Here is a 22,001-nt window from a genome sequence, read left to right as displayed (position 1 = left end):
CATTAATTGGAAAATAGCTGAAAACATCACTAAGAGCACATTGAGTTTGAAACTGGTTATTCACTTAACATACAGAAGTATGTATACATAAGGAGCAATTTCCAAAAATGTTAAGAGGTGAGCAGGGTCCATTGTGTTTGATTTATTAAAGTGATAGCTCAGAAAATAGAAAAAAACAAAAGGCTATTTTATATTCTAGCTTGTCAATATTAGTAATTTTAGTTTATAATTTGTACACAAACAAACTTTGTATATTTGACATCATGAACATAACTTGAATCAGAGAAATTTTCAACATACCATGTGACATACAAAAATTGATGTTTAGGAGTAGTTGTCTTATATTTAATTTTAAATCAAGTAATGTATAATATGAAAATTTGAATTATATACAGTTTTGATACAAAATTTATGGAGGTAAATTCATAAGTTCAATAAAATATTAAATACAAGTCAACAAACACAATGACATGACCTTTGACATGTCTGGAAAAAATTAACAATTGAGTGTTAAATACAATGATTTCTAGTTAAACTTCATGGAAAAACCAAAATACAAACACCAAAATTGGAACAAACCTGTGTTGTGGTGAGGTCTACTATCAAACCCCATTCACAAGACTAAAAGGCATCTTTTAGCCCTAATGGTGTTAGCGAAATCCTCACTGTTTAATTTAGCACAGCATCTACACTCATCATTCAACAAAGAATGTGGGTTCTAGTTTTCTGTGCACCATATTCTAGAAACGATCTATTCTCAATATTTATTCAAAACATCATTGAAGTAGATTTAGAATTATAATTTTTACTTGAGTTGTAAAATTTGATAGAATGGCATGAATTGGATACCTGGAAAGGGTTTTAATTACAATCTAAAAACACTAAATGAAAACAAAATATTAAGATTAATATTATACATTATGCTATATTATTCTCTATAATGTACTGTACAGAAGCATACATGGGTACGTACATTCTTAAACAACCTATGTATATAAAAAAAATCTTATGATCGAATTCATACAAATTTTCACTTACTTCTTGTGCACCAGGAGGTGCAGATCCATAATCATTTGTTGGAGGTCCTCCCCCCATGAAGGTACCATTTCTGTTAGCATTCTGAACAAAAGCATAAAGATAACAGAATACCATTTGCTTGAAACCAGTACTTCAGGTTAAATTTACAGCACCACAAATATAGTAGGGAATTATATATCCATAGTAGTGTATTTAATTAGGTAACTTAGATTCTAAACTTTATTTCATTTAACAAATACACAGCAGTTACGCATTTTCTAGAAATACAAAATTTGGTCCATTTTTAAAATATTTCTGAATCTGTGAACACTGCCTAGGCCCATCAGACCTCACTCAACCATTTGTACTCATTACAGTTGACATACTAGTAACTTATAATATATATAAGTATATCTTTATAAAATTTGGTAGACTTTAAGTAAACATTATAAGGCTTTTACACACAAAATATCAGATTTTTAATCAAGTATTTATATTAATATTTGTTCGTGAAATTGTCAACACTTTTTTAATTAGTACAAGTAAAGTGATTTGTCATTTTGTGATTAAGAACTTTTCTTTGTCTCAAAAATCTCATATTTCATTTCTATAACCATTAGAACCTGTTAAATATATAACTTTTTCAGTAAAACTTTTATATTTTTTCTGTTATTATGTTTATTACTTCATTCTTCAGCCTGTAGAAAACTCAAAAATAAGAAAAATTGTGCAATCAGAAATAAAAGAAGCAGCTGCATCCTTTTTTCTTCATTATTAATCAAGCTTTCATAGCATGTACCCCGAGAGTTTCAACTGTTATGTACATCCCTGTATATTTTGTGTTTATTTACTTTAAACATCTGAAGTTAAACTCATTGTAAATAAAGCTGAAATCACTGACCACGAGCCAGTCTCTGAAGAGCACGAACCCACGTGGAAAACAGAAATGTATCATTCATACATGCCCTTGCTCAGAGAACATAATATTGGGCTAAGCAGCTCATGCTTCCTACAACACTTACAAAAGAAATTTCCAAGGGTAATAAAATTGCAATTATAATACATGAAAAATTTTTTCATATGGTTCAAAGTTGTGCTGGTCCAATAAACACTGTAGGTTCTGAGCCTTGCTGATTAACTTACATCAATAAACACTGTAGGTTCTGAGTCTTGCTGATTAACTTACATCAATAAACACTGTAGGTTCTGAGCCTTGCTGATCAACTTGCATCAATAAACACTGTAGGTTCTGAGCCTTGCTGATCAACTTGCATCAATAAACACTGTAGGTTCTGAGCCTTGCTGATCAACTTACATCAATAAACACTGTAGGTTCTGAGCCTTGCTGATCAACTTACATCAATAAACACTGTAGGTTCTGAGCCTTGCTGATTAACTTACATCAATAAACACTGTAGGTTCTGAGTCTTGCTGATTAACTTACATCAATAAACACTGTAGGTTCTGAGCCTTGCTGATCAACTTGCATCAATAAACACTGTAGGTTCTGAGCCTTGCTGATCAACTTGCATCAATAAACACTGTAGGTTCTGAGTCTTGCTGATCAACTTACATCAATAAACACTGTAGGTTCTGAGCCTTGCTGATTAACTTACATCAATAAACACTGTAGGTTCTGAGCCTTGCTGATTAACTTACATCAATAAACACTGTAGGTTCTGAGCCTTGCTGATCAACTTACATCAAGTGTTTTAATACTACAACTCATCTATCAGATTTCCATTGATTTTCACAACATGTGTATATGGTGTTATTTGGACACATACTTATAAAGTTACTACCCTCTTGCTTTAAAGTTGTCAAGTTACAAATGTGGTTTTAAATTTACTTCACTTTAAACAACTGGAATAATAAATGCAGTACGTATAACTATGTATTGGCATACAAATGTATGCTATTTCAGCTACCATACCATAATTTTAGTTGTATTTCTTAAAACATAGAAAGTAAATGAGAAAAACATCAATCTATAACATGTACCCGTGTTACAAAATTCTGCATTTGTGCACATGTACTATCACTAAGTCTTGTCTAGACTTGCAGGAGGGAGTGTAGACATATTTTTGTAGGCTTCAAACATTAACTTTTGAAAATAAAAAAATATCAAACTACAGTATTAGTATCCTCAAAATCCCTGTAATTTACTAGGGTCTCTAAGTAAAGTATGTGTGGGTTGAAAAAATCCCAACCCTATTCAGAGAAACAACTTACACACATCTAGAATTTCAGCCAAATTCTCTTTTTATTGGTTATAACCTTGTACTATTTAGTAGTAGTTAGTACAAGTAAACTTTCAAATGATTGAAGGGCAGAGTTACATTAGATTTAATACATATATTGATATCTCGGCAAATCATAGAGGTGGGAGGCTTTTATGTTACGTTTATCTTGTCTATATCTCAAATTCAAGTTTTTAATTCATTAGATACTTATACATGTTGGTATGGTGGACATAATAAAATAGAAGCTGAGCAATGAGACAACTAGACATGTAATGTGATGCACAAAAACCGATATTTAATATTTTTCTTTACATTTCCTTTTAAATTAAAAAAATATATAATTTTAAATTTAGATTATAAACTATATTTTGATGCCAATCTCATTGACATAAGTATCAAAAATGTTACTTTATAAACATTTTGAAAATAACACTCCAAAAATACACTAACCTCCAACTATGCAACAAAAGCTCACAATCACAAATTTATCAACAGTATTAGTCAGAACATACCTGTATTTCTTTTTCTGTTAAAAGGTCCATCACGAGCTGTTTTGCAAACTACAAAACAAAAATTCCCAAAATCTATAAAATCACACTTTATTTTAAATACTGAAGTGTTATATTTTAAACTTTTGGTGAAATTTAAGGAAAATATCATGTTCTATACAAATACCTGAAATATTTTAAGACTTACATTTCTTTCACCACAGAAAACAACAGAAATGTCGAGATTAATGCATTTCTCAGTTTTGATGACTAGTATTAAGCCATTTATACCTCACACTTTGAAGGTTCTCCACTTATCCTGAGTGCTTTGTCCATTCCAGTCTGCTGTGGGTTATCTTGAATCACAACCATTTTTACACAAGCTCGTTCCTTACATAAATAAAAAATAAATACATGTGTATATTATTACAGACAAATATCACAGTCTGTTACATCAAGATTCTGCATCAAAAAAGAAAGATTTTGAAAATAATGAATCTTTCACAACATTTTAACAATACAACTTGAGATATAGAATCCCAAAGACTAGTTAAGAATTTGTGCTATAAAAATAGTTTTGTAGTTTCCTTAGTTATTTGAAAAATAATCCATAAAAAAACTGACTTATTTAATCAACAATTTTTTATTGAGGTTTGTTAATAACATTCCCCCAAAGACCTACTGTTCTTTAACATGATCAACTTAAGATACATATCACTGCAATCAAGGTATTTACTTTCTTTTTACTATAGAATATTCCCTTTCCAAACAAAATCGTAAAATGTACTTCAAACTTTGATTCTATAAAGTATAATATAAATTCCATGGTCTGAATTTTGGGCTGTGTATTAATGCAAGTCATGAGACAACAGTGTAATTTAGAATAAAGAGTACATTTTCATTTCAGTTTTTTTTTTAATATAGCCTAAGCTCTATTATCATCTAGTTTTTTTGCATACTAAATTAAGTTTAGAATTCATTTTTACTAAGAACAAGGTCTAGGTGTTCAAGAGACATAGATCTATTACTTTATATATAATCTTAAAAAAACTTTTGCATAACATTGCCAGTCTAATTATGTGAACAGATCAAACTCTTCGGCTTAGAAGCTACAGTAGTCTATAAAAAAATTACAAAATTATCAAAATGCAAGTTTGATTATTTTCTGATTTAGAGCTATAGGAACCTGGTGAAAAATGTTTTTCCCAAGTCAATATAGAAACCTGAGCCATTAATTAAAAGTTTGTCAAACAAAACACAGCTTTCATATAGATATCCCAAATTCTTGTGTAATGTACTTCCTTTATCTTTATTAAATAGTATGGTCAACTGTGTAAATAATCTTCTAAAAGTTAATTCTTGCCAGATAATTTTCACTTTTCTATTAGGACTTCCTAAAACAAAATCACTAACTGAACTAGGACTAGTAAAAAAAACATCAACAACAAAACTTTATGGACCCAAATTAGAATAAGATCTCTTAAGAATCTAAAATTTTTTCATTCAGTGTTAATGCACCAATATATGTTAAGGTAATATTGTTTGTATCATGGACAACTTGAGACCAATGTAATAGCTGCAGTAATAGTTAGATATTGTATATACAGCTCAAAAAGTACACTAATTAATGAAGACTGCAAATAACAATGTCTAAACATCATAAGAAAATGTTACTCGTAACCCTATTTCTTTCCCACAAACCTTTTGTAAAAAATTAGATCCACAGTATTATGTTTTTAATAACATAAATTTATTAATTTTTTTCTTCACTAAATGGTATTTTCTTATAACCAACAGTAAAACTGCATTAAATAATGCTCATATACAAATATATAAAATAATCAGATACAACTGTTTTTAGTGTGTTTTAATTGAGAAAAATTTAATATAGTTAGCCAATCAGTTAAAGCTGTAGTACAACACAGTTTTTACTGTTCAGCACACTTCTCATTTAGATGATACGCAAGATAATTAAATATCAATTTCTATATTACAGTTGTCAGATTTTATTATGAACCGTCATAAGTGCAGAATTCAGAGAAATTTGTCATGTTATTTGATAATTTGCATAATGAAAATTCTAGTATAACAACTTACAATATTGTATTTACAGAAATGAGCTTATTATGGTTTGTTGTTAAACAAACTTGCACAGTGGGCTATCTATTTCATGCCCACAATATTCAACAAGCCCAGTATTCCATCATTATCAGCCTTCTGACTGGCACTGCTTAGCCACTACTGGGCATTTCTTATTGAACTTTTCACTTAAAAAACTCAATCTTTTTACAAGATGCACCTGTTTTGTAATTAATTACCACCACATATCTTCACTGTCCAAATTTTAAAATGTTAACTGAATAATTAGGTAATTAAACAATTTACTTTTCTGAAAGAAATTCAACACAAAAATTTCATCAGAACATGTTATTAAAGGTATCAAATTACAAAACTTTGAGTAATCAAATCACAAGAAAAGCAGATCACTTGTTTGCAAATATAGCAGTATACAACACAAGTAAAATCAGCAGAAACTGTTTACAGTGAGACTCAGGATTGAAAAGTTGGAAGATTAATTTCACACAGTTTATACTGAATTGCTCAAGTCAATTTCAATCTCTTATCAAGGACATTCTAAGCACTCTCAGAACGATTTCTAAAACATTTTGGAAGTTAAAACCTTTATTAAAATTAACTGGATTCCACTAAAATTATTATAAAATTCATGTTTTTTTTCTTGTTTAGAGCTCAACTACACAACACAAGTTAGATATATCAATATATTCTAATATGTATGTAATTTCTTTTTGAAATATGCTATGCAAGGTGGGCAGACACCACACTGGTTATGATAGGAATCAAATTTGGACAAAACGGTCCTCACACTTGTTAAACATTATCCATTTGTTGAGTAGCAGAATGAGAAGATTTAATTAAAAGTTTATTTACATCTACAATTTACATAAAGAAACCATAATCAAACAAATCTTACCTGAAGCTGTCTTATTGTTTCACCACCTTTTCCTATGACTAGGCCTACTTTACCACCTGGTATTATCATATCTATCACCACTTGTCCCTCAGGTACTTGATTAACATCCAAGTTAGCAGGAGGTGGACCACCTCTGCTTATAATTTGCCCCATTAACTCTTTTGCTCGGCTGTTACAAAACAGTATACTAGAGTTAAAAAGTGGTTAATAATATACCTAGTACTGTAAAAACAGGTCATTAATTGTAAAATACACAAAAGGGTTTATAAGTGTAGACGTAAAAACCTCAATTAAAGTACCGCTATAATCAAAGCTGCATTTTGAATCACACAACTGAACGAGTCATTCACAAGCTTCATAACTAGTGTAAAAATACAAGATCAACTTATTCACAATGATGGTCAGTACAGTTAAAAAATTAAATTGTGTAACATCTTCTTCACAAATATTTCTTATGCTTTACACATTATTTAAGTTACTTTTCACTGCCACATGACTAAAGTTCAGACTAATTACTACACCTTACATAATGGTATAGGTAAAATTCACTTCAACATCAACATTAAAATACTGAACACAACTAAACTCATGATTCAATAAATTTCACATTACAAGTTATCAAAATCAAAAAATATTTTCAACACTGGAAATTACTTTCTAAAAAACTTTAAATAAATGCATAAGGTTGTTCAAATTAACTAAAACATTGTTCCATTACATAAATAACAAGCCTATATTTTCAGGTAGGACAATATTTTATAAATTACAATTTAAACATAGAAACAGATACATCTTGAAGTATACATTTGGATATGCTTACTCTATTGATTGCTTAGTTCCTGTCAGGGTGCATGATCTGTCTGGAGTACCTCCGCTATCAGCTGCCATCTGAATTTTACACCCAGATTCAGCCTGCAATCTACTGATTTGTTCACCACCTTTCCCAATAACTTGTAATAATAAACACATACAGATAAACCATATGTAGATGTACATTTGTTTTGAAAACTACAAAAACAATATATACAAAATACACATGTGACAATGTTTACTTCTGACGTGGGATTTTAAAAGTTATTTCAAAACTTCTGCTCAAATCTCTCTCACTGTACATTTCACCAACCATATGATCTTTGTTTGTTAAGTCTTTATAGATTTGATATTAACATTTAACACTATGCATAAATTTACAAAATTTGGCTGTCTTCCAATTAATATAACAAGTCTTTCACTTCCAAAAATTAATTTTAGTAAAGTATTTAAGAAAAAAAGATTTGTCTGTGAAATGATTTGCAAGTTACTTCTGCAGAACAATTAAGTATCAAATGTTTGAATTATACTGAAAAACTTGAGTTTAAATTCTTTAATGAAGCAAATCACTAGAACCAAACTGCTCACATTATAAGGAATTTGGGTTCTCTTGGTTTCTGTAGTTTTAACAGATTTGAGCAAATAGTGGAATTTGATAATTAGTTAATTAATGGGCTCATTAACTGGTTATTCTCACATGACACCTCAAAATTTGTAATAATTGAAAAAATAAGTCAGAAATATTTTGAATTAATTAATGATTTGATACAAATCAATTAAAGAACCTTGAATTAATAAAAAATATATATAGTGATTACTTGGATAGTTACAATAACTAAAAACATTCAATTTAATTGGTTGATTTTTGTTCAGCTCTAGTTTTCAGTTTTAACATGAAAAGGTAACTGCAACAGTCAATGGCACTTTTTAAAGTTTCAAAATTTATGAAAAAAAAAAATTAAATATTTGTATTAATATACAGAAAAAAAATTTGTTTTTGCAAGTTTTGGAGTAAATCCACATATTGAATGTTTAAACATTTTTTATAACATATCTAAGTGCAAATCTCTTAGCCTCTATCAGTAAAGCAAAAATTTTACTTACGCAGACCAACCATTTTATCAGGGACTTTCCATTCTTCTACTGTAACTGTATTAGAACCAGGAATAGGTCTGAAATAAAAATTATTGTGAACACATCTACATAAAAAACAACACATCTTTTTGAAATATGCCTCATTTATGAAATTTGGAGCTTTTATGTACAGAAGTTTTTACATTTTTTTTCAAGTTTTTAAAACCTTTCAGGGCTATCCAGGATTTAATACAATGTTAAATAAATTGTGGATTTCTGGTTTTAAAATTATGTTTTATTATTTTGGAATTTCAATTGTTTATGAATCTTCTATATAAATATTTTATGTTTCAAGAGAATTTCAGCTTAAATGTATAGAAGACACAGTGTATATGTATACATACATACATATATATATGTGTATGTATATTTAAATTATGGTTCTATTTTCTGTGTTGATAAGTTTGTTGGGTTTTTTTTTTTGCATGTTGGTAATTAAATCATTTCCACCATTTTGACAAAATAATTTTTGGCTAACATTTTAGATTTTTATAAATTTACTTTTTCCTACACAAGTGTTACATGCATGAAAAGAAAAATCAGAAATCTCAACATTTTTATTACAATTTTTTAAAATTTGTATGCAATGAAGGGAAAAACCAAAACCTGATGAATCATTTTGCTCATGTAAAAAGAGAAGATAACCAAGATGAATTAGTTAATGTACAATAGTTACCTCTGTTGATGAATGGCTGCTAACTGAGCACCAATTGCTGTTAAAAAATAAGAAAGTTTAATAGTTTTTCCTTTGACATGTAACACAAACATCTTTCCTGAAAACTAGTTTTACTGTCATACTCTAATGAAATAAGCTTCCATATATTCTATGCAATTTTAACAATGAAAAACTATTTTAAGCCATTTCAAAATAACATGATATAACAACATGGTCATAAACCTACAATATAGAATAAGCAGAAAGTTAAAGGATTAAGAAAGCATTATAAGAATTTATATACACCTACATCTACAAGACCCTCACCCCACCCCAAACATAACTTAAACCTTTCACAGTTAAATTTAGGAATTAATACAACACCAATATGGAATATTAATTATTGGAACCAACAAAATATCACAAACAATAGATTTAGATTTCTTTTAATTATCCATGTATAAATATCACCTTAGGTCTCAACACTGTTCTTGTGATTACTCAGGATGCTGATATGTAGTGTTAACTTTTTTTTTCTAATTATACAAAACTGTTGCTGTGATACAAACTCAGAATTAATACAAGGAATAGTTTCCCCATTAATATATAATAAAACATCTACAAAAGCTTGGAACTCAGGTAGAATTTTTAGAAGTCCCAAAATTTCTTATGATTATAATTTGAGAGTTCCTCATTTGACGTTAAACCTTCCTCAAGTTCCATAACTGATCAACATTCATGCATATATACAATACAGTTTTGTTTACACACATATAGGCATATAATTAAGAAATTGACATTTTTATACTGTTAAAAACTAGAGTTTTTACATTAAAAGTTATTGTTACTTGTTAACATGACTTACAAGAACTTAGTAAGATAGAAAGGTTTTAAACAAGTGCTTCCAGCACATAATGCAATTATTTTAAAAACTAATAGGTTATGTAAATTCAGAATTTTAATAAGTTCATGTATTGAAGAAGTTTAATATACTATTCTGTGCCCATCATTACAACAAATGGTCACATGGTCAATCCCTAAATGTGTAAACAACAAAAAAGCTGTGAAAATTCTGAAATACATATGGGACAGAGTATTTTATTTCACAAGTCACTAACTCAGAAATTTGAGTTGCTGAATAACAACTCAGTATATGCAGGTGGATTAAGTTTAATAAATATTTCATTCATTAAATGGATGTACAACTTCATTCAAACCAAGCAGCATAGATACATTCACTAACGAATTTATTTTCCTATAGTTACTACGGATTTACTTTATATATGTGTATGTGAAATATCATTAATTGTGCTCACATCTAAGTACTGAATACATATAATAGTAATTTTTGCTTTTCAACACTGCAGGTAACATAGTAACTATCCAAATAAAATAATTTCTATATCCCATTAAGGTAAACATGTTTTTTATGTGCTTCTGTGATATTTGCTACAAAGCACAAGACATACAACAAAACAGGGATTTATCTTTATCAGGTTAATGAAACCTTGGGCCATGTTAAAAATAAAAAGTTTAACACCTCTGCTTGCTTCCATTCTTGCCATTATTTAATATTACAATTTTTTATTATATACAAAGAATTTGAATAAAAAATGAGATAAACATAATTGTTTCGTTTTTTTTCTTTACTTCTTTTTGACAAGGACCCTCTAAAAACAAGCAACGATTCTCAAAAGGAAGCACACTTTTTCAAAAAGAGGTCATTAAAAAAAGAATTCCCCCTTCCTTTCCCTGAATGCTAAACGTTTTCATTTTACTTGGCCTTATCGTGACAAAGACACATTCTGCAACATGGAGAATGACAGGACCAGTGTGAGCCCTGTGGTACAGTACAAATATACAAGAGAGTTTTTAACTTAAACCCATTCTGTTCATGTTACCGAGTTACATTCAAAATTTAACTAAACTGTTTTAACAAGAATGTATTTTAATGAAATTACAATTATAAAGTATTTTATAACTTAGAGTTTTCTATTATTTGACTTTAATTCCTTTATTTTAAAAAAGAAGCATTTAATAGTGCAGGTTATAAGTCACATGATAATGTGAAAAGTAACAACTGTCTAAACAAGGTGAAATTGAGTTCCACCTGTCTCCAACTGGAACCTGGAAAACTTCCAAGAATTTCTCACTGAAGGTCCTAAATTCTAATATTTCTAAGATTAAGTCAAAACCCTGTTATTAGGAGACAGTTTGAAGTTGAATGACATATTTACAACCAACAAAGAGAGGAGATTTTGCACAATTCAGTTACAGCCTGAAGAAACCTCTATTAGTGTATGAACTTGTAACATCAGATAAAAAATATTTAGTCCACTGTTTTCTTGAAGTGTACCTAGTTCTTGGAAAGTGTTCCTTGCTTTATATGTATTAGTTTGCAAAACAATTAAGAATGCATTTAGGTTTTAAATATTAAATGTTATCACAAACAGTAGAATGAAATCAAAATTAACCTTTTCAAAACAGGACAAGGTTCAAAGGCTATGTCATCATTTTTGTTGGCTTGCACTTAAAATTTTATTGAACTATAATTTATGAATTTATGTCAACAAGTTTAGAACAAAATGGTACAATATAATTCAAACTTTAATATACTGACAAGCTATAATATAATACAAGAATCTCATTCTGTTTTATTTTGCTGAGGTATGGCTTATGTACGGAATCAAACTCAGTGGAACCATTCAACTCCTTCCATTTTGAAAACAATCCCTTACATATTCTTACTACAGTATACGAGATGTGAATAATCAGTCGACAGCTCAGAATGTCCCAGAGTAGTTTTCTCAGCCATTTTATCTTGGATCGAAAGAATGTGGTAGCTTTTTCAAATTGTTCAGAGAGTTAGGTTGTGTCTTTAGTCTGCACAAAGTTTCAGGTTTTAAAATATAAATCTTAGTTACTACACGTAATAAACTATAGTGCAATTCTATGTTATCAGCATAGTTATTTATGATTTTTTTGGTTATTCAATTGTATATATTGAATAAGAATATATATAAATACAGGGTTAATAGTTATCAAATTTAAAAAAAATTGCATTTGATACCCTCCACATACAAAATTTTAAAAGGCTCAACAACCTATGTCCAGCAACAGAGTACAAAAGCTGTAGTGAAAAGAGATAATTGTTTGCTTTACATCATGATTTATTGTTCTATATTTTAAGAAAAACAAGTTTAATATTTCTAAATAGTAGTAATCTCATATATAAAGTGTATAACTGAAATGTGATTATACATTACAAAATACTACTCCACTAAAATACAGCCAAGACAGGGAAGACTAAAGGTCACTTTTATATTATTGTTTATTATATTATTATTTCACGACCTATGTGCATTGTGCACCGTGTCAATGCAAGCTGTGTAATGTTAAGTAGGCACGACTGGAAGGTCAATATAATAATAATAAAAAAAATATGTTCATATGTAGCATCACGAGACTTAAACTACTTAGACTAAACATTTGTATTTTCGTGCTGGATTGACTACACATTACAAGCATAATTTACATTTAATTTCTTTATGATGGTTAAGAGGTTGGTTAAGTGAGACCCTACAGTTAGAGTATACAAAAATAATACAATATAAAGTTTTACTGAAAACAAATGTTTTAAATGTATTTAGGAGGTCTTAGAGATTATACAAATAATAATATTCAAGATTTTTTGGGATAAATAATGTTTTTTTTATTTACCACAACATGAAATAACTTTGCACTCAGACTAGTAATGAAACAAGACTATTTTCACAAACAAATCTTTAGTAAAAATATTTCAATAAAATGTTTTTTTGCATATAAAATACTTGTAATCTTTACTAAAACTCTACCAAATTTTGTGAAGATAAACATTCTGTATCAAAAGTTGTATTGCAAAACTTAGCATGTGCAAATCTGTAGACGAACTTGTGCACATTACACAGAGTCTGTTATGAAAGTGTTAAATGTCTTTTTAAAACTACGTAACTCTTAGGATCACATTAGGCAACTTTAAACTATTTCATCAACTCATTTAAATATTATAAAATACTTTCAGAGTTGCGTACCTACTTAATTGTAAGTTGTTGTTCTCATATGGTTGAAAGAGAAAATCCCCCTCCCAATAACATCCTATGAATTTTTTAACAATTTAAAAGATTTTAACAAGTTAAAAAAGAGGGGTATTGCAGTTTAATTTTGCAGAAATTAAACATCTTATCCATTATTTATTTATTCCTTTCAAGCATACAACACTCATAAGTTGTATAATACTTACGATCTTTGACTGATGCTAATTTCTTAGGGTCAGGAGAACCATCTGAAAATTGTATAAAAATAAACAAAACTAAAATTTGAAATTGTTTACATAACCACACTTTGTAGTCCCTTACAACATGGAACTTAAGCTAGTGATTAGAAGAAATATGTTAATTTTTGTTTCTGATAAAACACTATTATACATTTACTCAAAACAGTACCTTTCACTAAATATTTGAATGAAAACTTACCATATTATGAAACATCAGAACTAAGTTAGCATGGTATTATTTGACACTTACCACAGAAAATTGCATATTTATCATTTTAAAATAAGGTTTATGAAACTATTATGTAATTGGTAAGTTCTCATATCAATCCTACTAAAAAATGAGGGTCCAGTTTTAATAACTATTAACCCTGCAAACACAGTATAGTACAAGCATGCATATGACAATTTTTGAGCTACATTAAAAATTTGATTAAAATACTTTATTATCAATAACTATTAATAAACTGGGCAAGTGTAGATTTAGAATTTACTTTTGAATGTTATCTCAGTTTTGATTTCAAAAAGAAAATATCTGACAAGCTTTCAAGTAAGCACAAAACATCTGTTGCACATAAAATTTTTTTTAAAGGTTTGTGTGAATTTCTGAAGCCTTTACTGTGCAAGTCTGAGTTAAGTGACTACACCATGCTAAGAATATAAATACATTTAATGTTACTGTTTTTCAAACCTAATTAATTAGGCCTACAGAAACTCCCAAATGAATAGTTTCTTTTATCCAAACCAGGTTTCATTTAGTTAACTTGCTTTACCCTTGTACTTGGTCTCAGAAGGTGCTAAAATTATTAAACCGCAGAGAAACAACTTTAAGTAAATAACCAAAGTTGTTTCCTCAAATATTGGAAACACTTTCCTTCAAGTTTTCTTAATAAATTTCAAATTGTTTACAGTTCTATGACACAACAACAAAGTACTTAAAAACTGAACTTGTATTAGATGTTATCTTGAAAAAAAACAACAAAAAAAAAAACATGCATCTCAAAAAAATCTAACTACAAGAATTATGATGTTTTCATATTCATTTCCAAAATAATAAAATTAATGATTAGTTGGAAATATCACATCTTTATTCAACTAATTTATAATGTTTTATATCCCAGGAAGTTTTGTTACATTGGAAAAAATAAGCCCAAATTACGCTAATGTTACATAGTACCTTAAGTCAATGACTTGTGAAACTTAAACAGAACACTGATCATGTCCAATCAGGTTCAATGCTTTAACTCTACCAGCCTGGCCTGCCTGCCAAGTACAGTACCGTACAGCCTACAGTAAGACAAGATATGCATTAGAACTCTCACACACTACTATAGTGTATGTACACAATAACCGAGTGTCTGCATATGTACATACACATACTTCCTGCTTGTAGCTTGCATTGACCTGAAGAGAGTCAGAGTTAGCATTATTTATTTTGTAGTGATCAAAACTTCCATAAAATTTGTTTGTAGTTGTCATTATTATATTTTTCTTAATTCATGGAATTTTCTACCTTTATCATAGTAACTAGGTTTTCCATATTTCCTAGACTCAGTTTGTCATGCCTCATGTCAATCTTACACTTATACGTTCATAATTAAAAGGATATCAGTGTTTAAAACTGTGACAAGTAACAATGAAAATTCTAAACCTCATTTTGTAAAATTGATTGTTTTAGTTCATACTGAAGATCTGTCAGTAAGAAGCTGAGATGGTTATGTTAGTTTTATTGTGATAAGCATCTATACTAGAAATTACTAAAAACTCGTATTATCAGTGTTTGTTTTCACTGCAAGTACCCACTTGCCCAGTTAAATGCATAACAAACATCAAGCAATATAGCATATGGCAATGCAACTAGCTAAACAATATATACTGTATTGCATTCCCATGCACAGCCATTAATGCTCAGTTGAACTCCATACAAAATTTACATGCATACAGCTTGTCCATGAAAGTTCACTGAATAAAACAGTAAATCTAGCCAATCAAAAAAGCAAACTTTTTCCAATGTTTTCAGCTCTTTTTGGCAGATTGTAACAACATTTCTCCTGGAAGCACATCATCATTTTATAAACAAAAAAACTGACCAAAAGATATTGTAGGGGAGTTAACATACGAGTTTGTAGTTCAGGAATTTGTTAGCAATTTTGGTGAAGGACTAGAATCAACATTACATATGCAGTATGTAAATGGATAAGTGTACAACAGACTGTGATGCTGTTCCTGAGTACATGTCTGTTCCAAGGCATTAGTTATTGGTGGGACAACAGGATATCAGATGGTAGTCAGTGTTTATAGTCATCTCGGATGACTGTTATAATCAAGCCATCATCTGTAAATGAACTTAGAATCCTGAATGACAAAGTAATATTTTGTATGTGTTTTTAATATTTCCAACATCCCACTCAAATGGCATATATATTCACCATTCATCACTAACTTTTTTACATCTTCAGTTTCACTCCAACACTTTCATTCAGTCACAGTGTCTCACCTCATTGCAAACTAGTTTCTACAAAAGCCTCAAAAAGATGGCATATCTGCATTACATAATGCACTATAACACAGAAAAAATATCTTCTAGCATTCTCTTACAGTCTACTTGTTTGATGAAATGAATTCAATTATAAATTACAAAACAGAATGGCTTACCACCTAATTGATCCATGTTGTCTTCAAGAGGACGCTTAGTTCCACCAGTATCACCACCACCACCACCAGGATTAATCTTTGCTGCTATCTATTATAAAAACAGTACTTTCTTACTGCTAAATTTAACTTATTCACTCTTCGACTATTTCACAACCATAATTAATATCTTTTTCTTTAACCTGTTCAGTGCCGTAGATGAGATAACTTGTCCAAGCCGATCGGTAACACAGTGCCATGGATGAGTTATTGTTTCATGTTTTGTATGTATTTCTTCATTTTGTGTACTACTATAAGTTTAGTTTAGAGAAAAAATAGTATTTGTTGCTTATTTCCTTTGTTTTAAAAATTACTCAATTTTGCTGAAAAAACCCGGCACAGGAGCTGCCATAGCTGCTGAAATACTTGGCAGTCAACAGGTTAAAGGTTGATTCATGCTTACATTAATTTCTTGTACTAGTATTCTCCTGTTTAGAGCTACAATTTAATCTTCAAAGAACTCAAATAACTGCTAAATTTTCAAACTCCAAATGAACACGTTCTTTGGAATAAGGCATTTTTCATAAAGTTATACAAATTAAACACGTTGCAACATATTTTTATCAACACTGATCTTCTTAATTTAGAAAATGACACTAATGCAGAAAACCTGGTGTTATAGTTCTTATTTTAGAATTACAATTTGGTATATTTAAAAAGTGAGATATTCATATTTCAAAGGATTTAGCCTTACAGCTAACCATCATCTATTAAAAATTAATATAATGGATATGATACTGAAACAAAGATATTCCTTTTAATTCAATAAATGTCATGAAACTTTCTGGCTGATTTGTACTGATGAAAAACATTTTACAACTCAGTTTTATATTGTGTACGTGTTAGTGCTATGTGCTTACAAATTTGTCTATTGCAATTACTGTCAAAAACTGACCAAGTAAAAATTCCTGTTATATGCCACAGTAAGAAATGGAATCCATAAAACTATAATGAATCATTGCAATGTTTATTTTGCATTTTGTCTGTCTTCTTTCTTCGCACTGAACACCTTGTTCTAGTCTCTATTTGTACTATACAGTAAGAAATTAAATTTACAGATTGTATTACAGTAAATTTGCTTTTCAGCCTGTGTGAAATACACCTCTGCAGGACATTATATTACAGCAGGCATTTCATTTACATTGCTAATCTACGTAATTGAACAACCTTTTGGTGTAATTGGCTCCAACAGTTTATAATTTGTACACATTTCATTCTTAACTGATAAAGTGTTTCACCTCAATGAATTAAAACCCGATTCAATGCTCTTTCACAACACTGATATCACAATTCTGTAAAATATGCAATAACCATCAGAAATTGTAACAAGTAGATAAAAGGTTACGAGCTTCAAATGTTAATGAAATACAGAATATGGTACTGTAGAAACAGCACATAGAGCTACGTCTAAAGTTTTGGTGGGGTTTCTTAGATTACCTAGTTTAACCCCTTACAGATTTAAATTAGATAAAATCTACAACTTTAGTAACAGACACTTGTTAACATGTTTATTACAGCTAAAACTATTTTTCTCAATATGGAATTCACCCAGGTAGAGCAAACTGGTCTTCAATACAAGCTGCATATATTGAAGATGAGTAATGCACACATTCTTACCATGTAAGGTATATTTATTTGGGGTTTCTTGGGTCATTTTTACACTGGTTGATCTGGTAGGTTCAAATAACCTGAGAAATGGTTTTATAAACACCTAGTCAAATACCTTGTACAATTTATAGTTTCTTTTTGTAGGTATATGATAGTGTTAAAACATTCTATATTTAGTTTTTCATTAAATAACTGTGGCATATCATTGCAATAGGAGATTGGCTAAAGGTGGCAAACCCTTCAGGTACAAACTGCAGGGGTGAGTGCTCAAAAATGGAGAGTGAAACCTTTATGTTTTGAACAACACCAACATCTTTCTACTGACTTGACAGTATTAATATACTGATTCAAATAGTTTCATACTGAAAAGTTCATTTACAAACTTGAAATTTAAAGATAATTCTGAGCATATGAGTGTTCATAAGGCTCTAACCAAGTATGTCAGATTTTTTATTTCTATTAATATTAGGGGCATGGGTGGGTCACAGTGCACACAGCATGACCTTTTTGCAGAGTTGGATTCAAAATTAAACAACTTTTATAGATGTGTCAGCAAACTTGACACTGAAACAGTTTGTAATTCAGATTTAATAATACCAAAGTTACATTTTCATTTCAGCAGGAAGTATTTAAACACATTTCTATCTACACTTCCTTGTATCATGTGGCATTTCACCCCAAACTGCCAATTTTAGATTTTCTTTCAACCCATAAATAGTCTAGAGTTTAGTAAAAATTAAACACTTAAAAATATTAAATCATAATGTACACTTGTAGCTGTCATGGTGCTTGTTTTACTGATAAGCAGGAATGTCAAACCCACATGCCATGCATCTCCTATTATATCCACATATATAAAGTAGTAAATAATTGGCATTTTCTATTGGATTATTTATACAAAATACAAAGAGAAGGTATTCATTAACTGAATATCCTATAAGGCTAGCTTATTGTGACAAAAGGTTTTGAATTGTGTTTGTTATTGCAGAGATCAACTCAACCACCTAAGAGAATTTTTTTAACCCATTTATAGTTCAGTTAGAATGCCAGTTAAGAGTAGTTTACAGACACTATTTTGTGCACATTTCAAATTATAATTTGCATATTTCAACTAAAGTATTTATATTATGGAAAATCAACATCACTTACAGTACTTCTTGAGAGCAAAAAGAACAAAAATCTATATTTTAAGTATGAAATTTATTTTCTTATGGATATTTTTTATTACATGTTAAAAAACCAAAATATAAAAATTATGAACCTATAAGATTAGGTACAAAATCTTAAAAGAAGAGCTGCAACAACATGAACAAGTAGCAAGATGTGATGGTTTAATTCAACCATGCATGTTCATGGCAACAATCATTTCTTCAAATAAAGCCGTCCTCTAGTAAGAGATTTAGGCAATCTTTAATCTTTTCACTACAGATAACAAGTCAGAGGCTATGTCATGACTTTTGTTGACTTGCATTCAAAGTTTTATTGAATTTCAATCAACAAATTTGGAATCAAATTGAAGATCATAATTCAAACTTTAATCTACATTTCTAAATTCAAAAGTAAACTTTAAAAGAACACATCTAAATACAGGATTTTAGTGAGCACATGGTATGTCGAATGAAACCATTTAAAAGTAGATACTTATGATGTCAAAATATTAAGTCCATAGTTTTGTACAAATTAGGAATTCAAATTATCAACATTACCAAACTAGAATATAAAATAATCATATCTTTTTATTTAGCTGAGATATGACTTGTGTAATAAATCAAACACAGTGGTTCCATTCATCTTTCCAATTTTTTGAAAACTGTTCTTTATGTACACTTCAATATACAAAATGTAAATATCCAATCAACAATTTGGAATGTCCCCGGAGTGGTTTTCTCAGCCATTTTAATCTATGGAAAGACTAGCACATTCTTTTGATCCAAGACTTCAAGGAGGTAGGTTGTGTCTTTAGTCTGCTCAAAGTTTCGAATTTTTCAAAAATCTAAATACATCTTAGTTACTAAGCTTAATAAGTTACAGAATAATTCTACAGTATTAGTGATTTATGATTTTTTTGGTTATTTAATTGTATAAATAAAACCTGAAAACAAAAATAATTTGATATCCTCCATGTGCAAAATTTTAAATGTAAACTTATTTCAAAATAGCAGTAACCTACGTACATAACGGATACTAATTGAAATGTGACTGTATATCATAAAATACTAGTACACTAAAATACAGCCAAGACAGGGAAGACTAAATGTCAGTTTTATGTTGCTGGATACACGATCTGAATGAACGTGCACTTCATCAATGCAAACTATGTAATGTTAGGTAGTCATGACTCTGAGGTCAATATAATAAAAAATATACATATTCATATATAGTGTTGAGACTTAAGCTATTTAGACTAAATATTTGCACTTTTGTGTTATATGTATTCATTCTAGTAAGAAAAAAGCATAATTTACACTTCCATATTTTTTTTTTATGATGGTTATGAGGTTGTCCAACGGACAGACCCCACAAAGTCTTACTGAAAACAAACACCTGAAATGTATTTAGGTTCTAGAGATTAAATAAACAATACTTGAGATTTTTGGGGCAAAGAATAGTTGTTTTTTTATCATAACGTGAAATTACTTTGCACAAGGGCTCATAAAGAAGCAGACTATTTTCACAAATCTTTAGTAAAAATATTTCATTATAATATTTCCTTTGTGAAATATTATTGTATATAATATTTATATACAATATTTCCTTTGTGAACCTGACGATGACCGAAGAAGGTCGAAACGTTGTTCGCTCTTCTATGTAAAGTGCTTTCTCAGCCCAAACGAGCCGTTTTTGCATATAAATTTCATTAAAATATTTTTGAATAGAAAATACTTGTAATCTTTACTAAAATTCGACCAAATTTTGTGAAGATACACATGCTGTATCAAGTTATAGTGCAAATAGTTAACATATGCAAGTATGTAAATTAACAAACTCGTATATTATACCAAGCCTGCAGTGAAAGGGCTAATAGTGCAAAGTCCACTGTCCTTAAATTCGCAAATACGACTTAGGGTTAAGCCAATACTTGTGATGTATGATGAAATATGATTTAACTTCCATTAATGGAATTAATTAAACAGTTAGGAAGCTTCGTAAGATATACAGTGCCCTCATTAATAACATGTATTTCTGCTTCTCTGGGATAGATGTCCTTGAAAGTTAGATATCCGTCTTGCATGATTGCGCTAGTGTTAATGTTAGGCCTAACGTCACCATGTTCAGTTTCAAACTATTTCTTTAGTTTGTATTGCTACGATCGCTTCAGAAACGCGATTTTAAGATTTACCTGAAATATATAGAAAGAAAAATAAGTTTACCTGACGAGCTCTCTCAAGCGCATCCGCAAAAGCAGAATTTGTGTCGAAACCACCAGAAACAGTTGACTGAGGTGGAGCAACCGACATGCTGCGACGCTCAAAATGGCGGAAAGATCGAAATCATTGAATGAACAATGCAAAGCTACTTTTCTTAGTTTCAGAGTTATATGAAGAGGCAACACATTCAGAAAATATGAAATATTGAAATATGTTTATTGTTATTCCTTCATAAAACTTGCTAGTCGTGAATCTCATAAAAGTTTGTAATTTTTATTATATTTAGTAAAAAGATTTTTAAGTTGTTACGAGTTCAAATGTATGAATTTAATTTTTACAACACTATTCACATCACCTTTTAAGTTTGGTTTCAACGAGCGGCTCTTAATGGAAAGTTCACAGGTATATCGTGAGAAATGTGAAAACAGCGATAAAAATAGTAAAGATTCTGAGTAAAATTAAACGAACAGTTGATACTTTTTCTAACGATTTAAAACAGTAAATTCAATACAAGTCTGAGTGAGCTTAAAGGAAATGAAGTTCTTTCGTTAACTATATTTCTGCTTCTCTGGGATAGGTGTCTTTGGATGTAATGTAATATTTGATATCATTCTTGGTGATTCCCACTAGCTCAGCAGCAAGTCTGCAGACTTTCGACGTTAAAAATCAGACTTCGCAGAGCACAG

At 29.8% G+C, this 22,001-nt stretch overlaps 1 protein-coding gene across 1 annotated transcript in view; it reads right to left on the bottom strand.

Moving 5' to 3' along the window:
- The window catches only part of LOC143228894 (far upstream element-binding protein 1-like), a 38,066-nt gene extending 16,590 nt beyond the window's left edge, over nt 1–21,476 (bottom strand). The window contains 10 exon segments of the mRNA XM_076460327.1: nt 1,039–1,119; nt 3,773–3,820; nt 4,040–4,138; nt 6,741–6,909; nt 7,561–7,690; nt 8,655–8,722; nt 9,361–9,397; nt 13,619–13,660; nt 16,307–16,391; nt 21,319–21,476. Of these exon segments, the coding sequence (XP_076316442.1) occupies nt 1,039–1,119; nt 3,773–3,820; nt 4,040–4,138; nt 6,741–6,909; nt 7,561–7,690; nt 8,655–8,722; nt 9,361–9,397; nt 13,619–13,660; nt 16,307–16,391; nt 21,319–21,405 (846 nt within the window). The 5' untranslated portion in view covers nt 21,406–21,476.
- Between the last annotated feature and the right edge of the window lie 525 nt (nt 21,477–22,001).

This window comes from Tachypleus tridentatus, chromosome 10, assembly GCF_004210375.1.
Source record: "Tachypleus tridentatus isolate NWPU-2018 chromosome 10, ASM421037v1, whole genome shotgun sequence".
NCBI lineage: Eukaryota > Metazoa > Arthropoda > Merostomata > Xiphosura > Limulidae > Tachypleus > Tachypleus tridentatus.
Note: the sequence above shows the minus strand (reverse complement) of the source record. Positions and strands in the feature narration are given on the sequence as shown.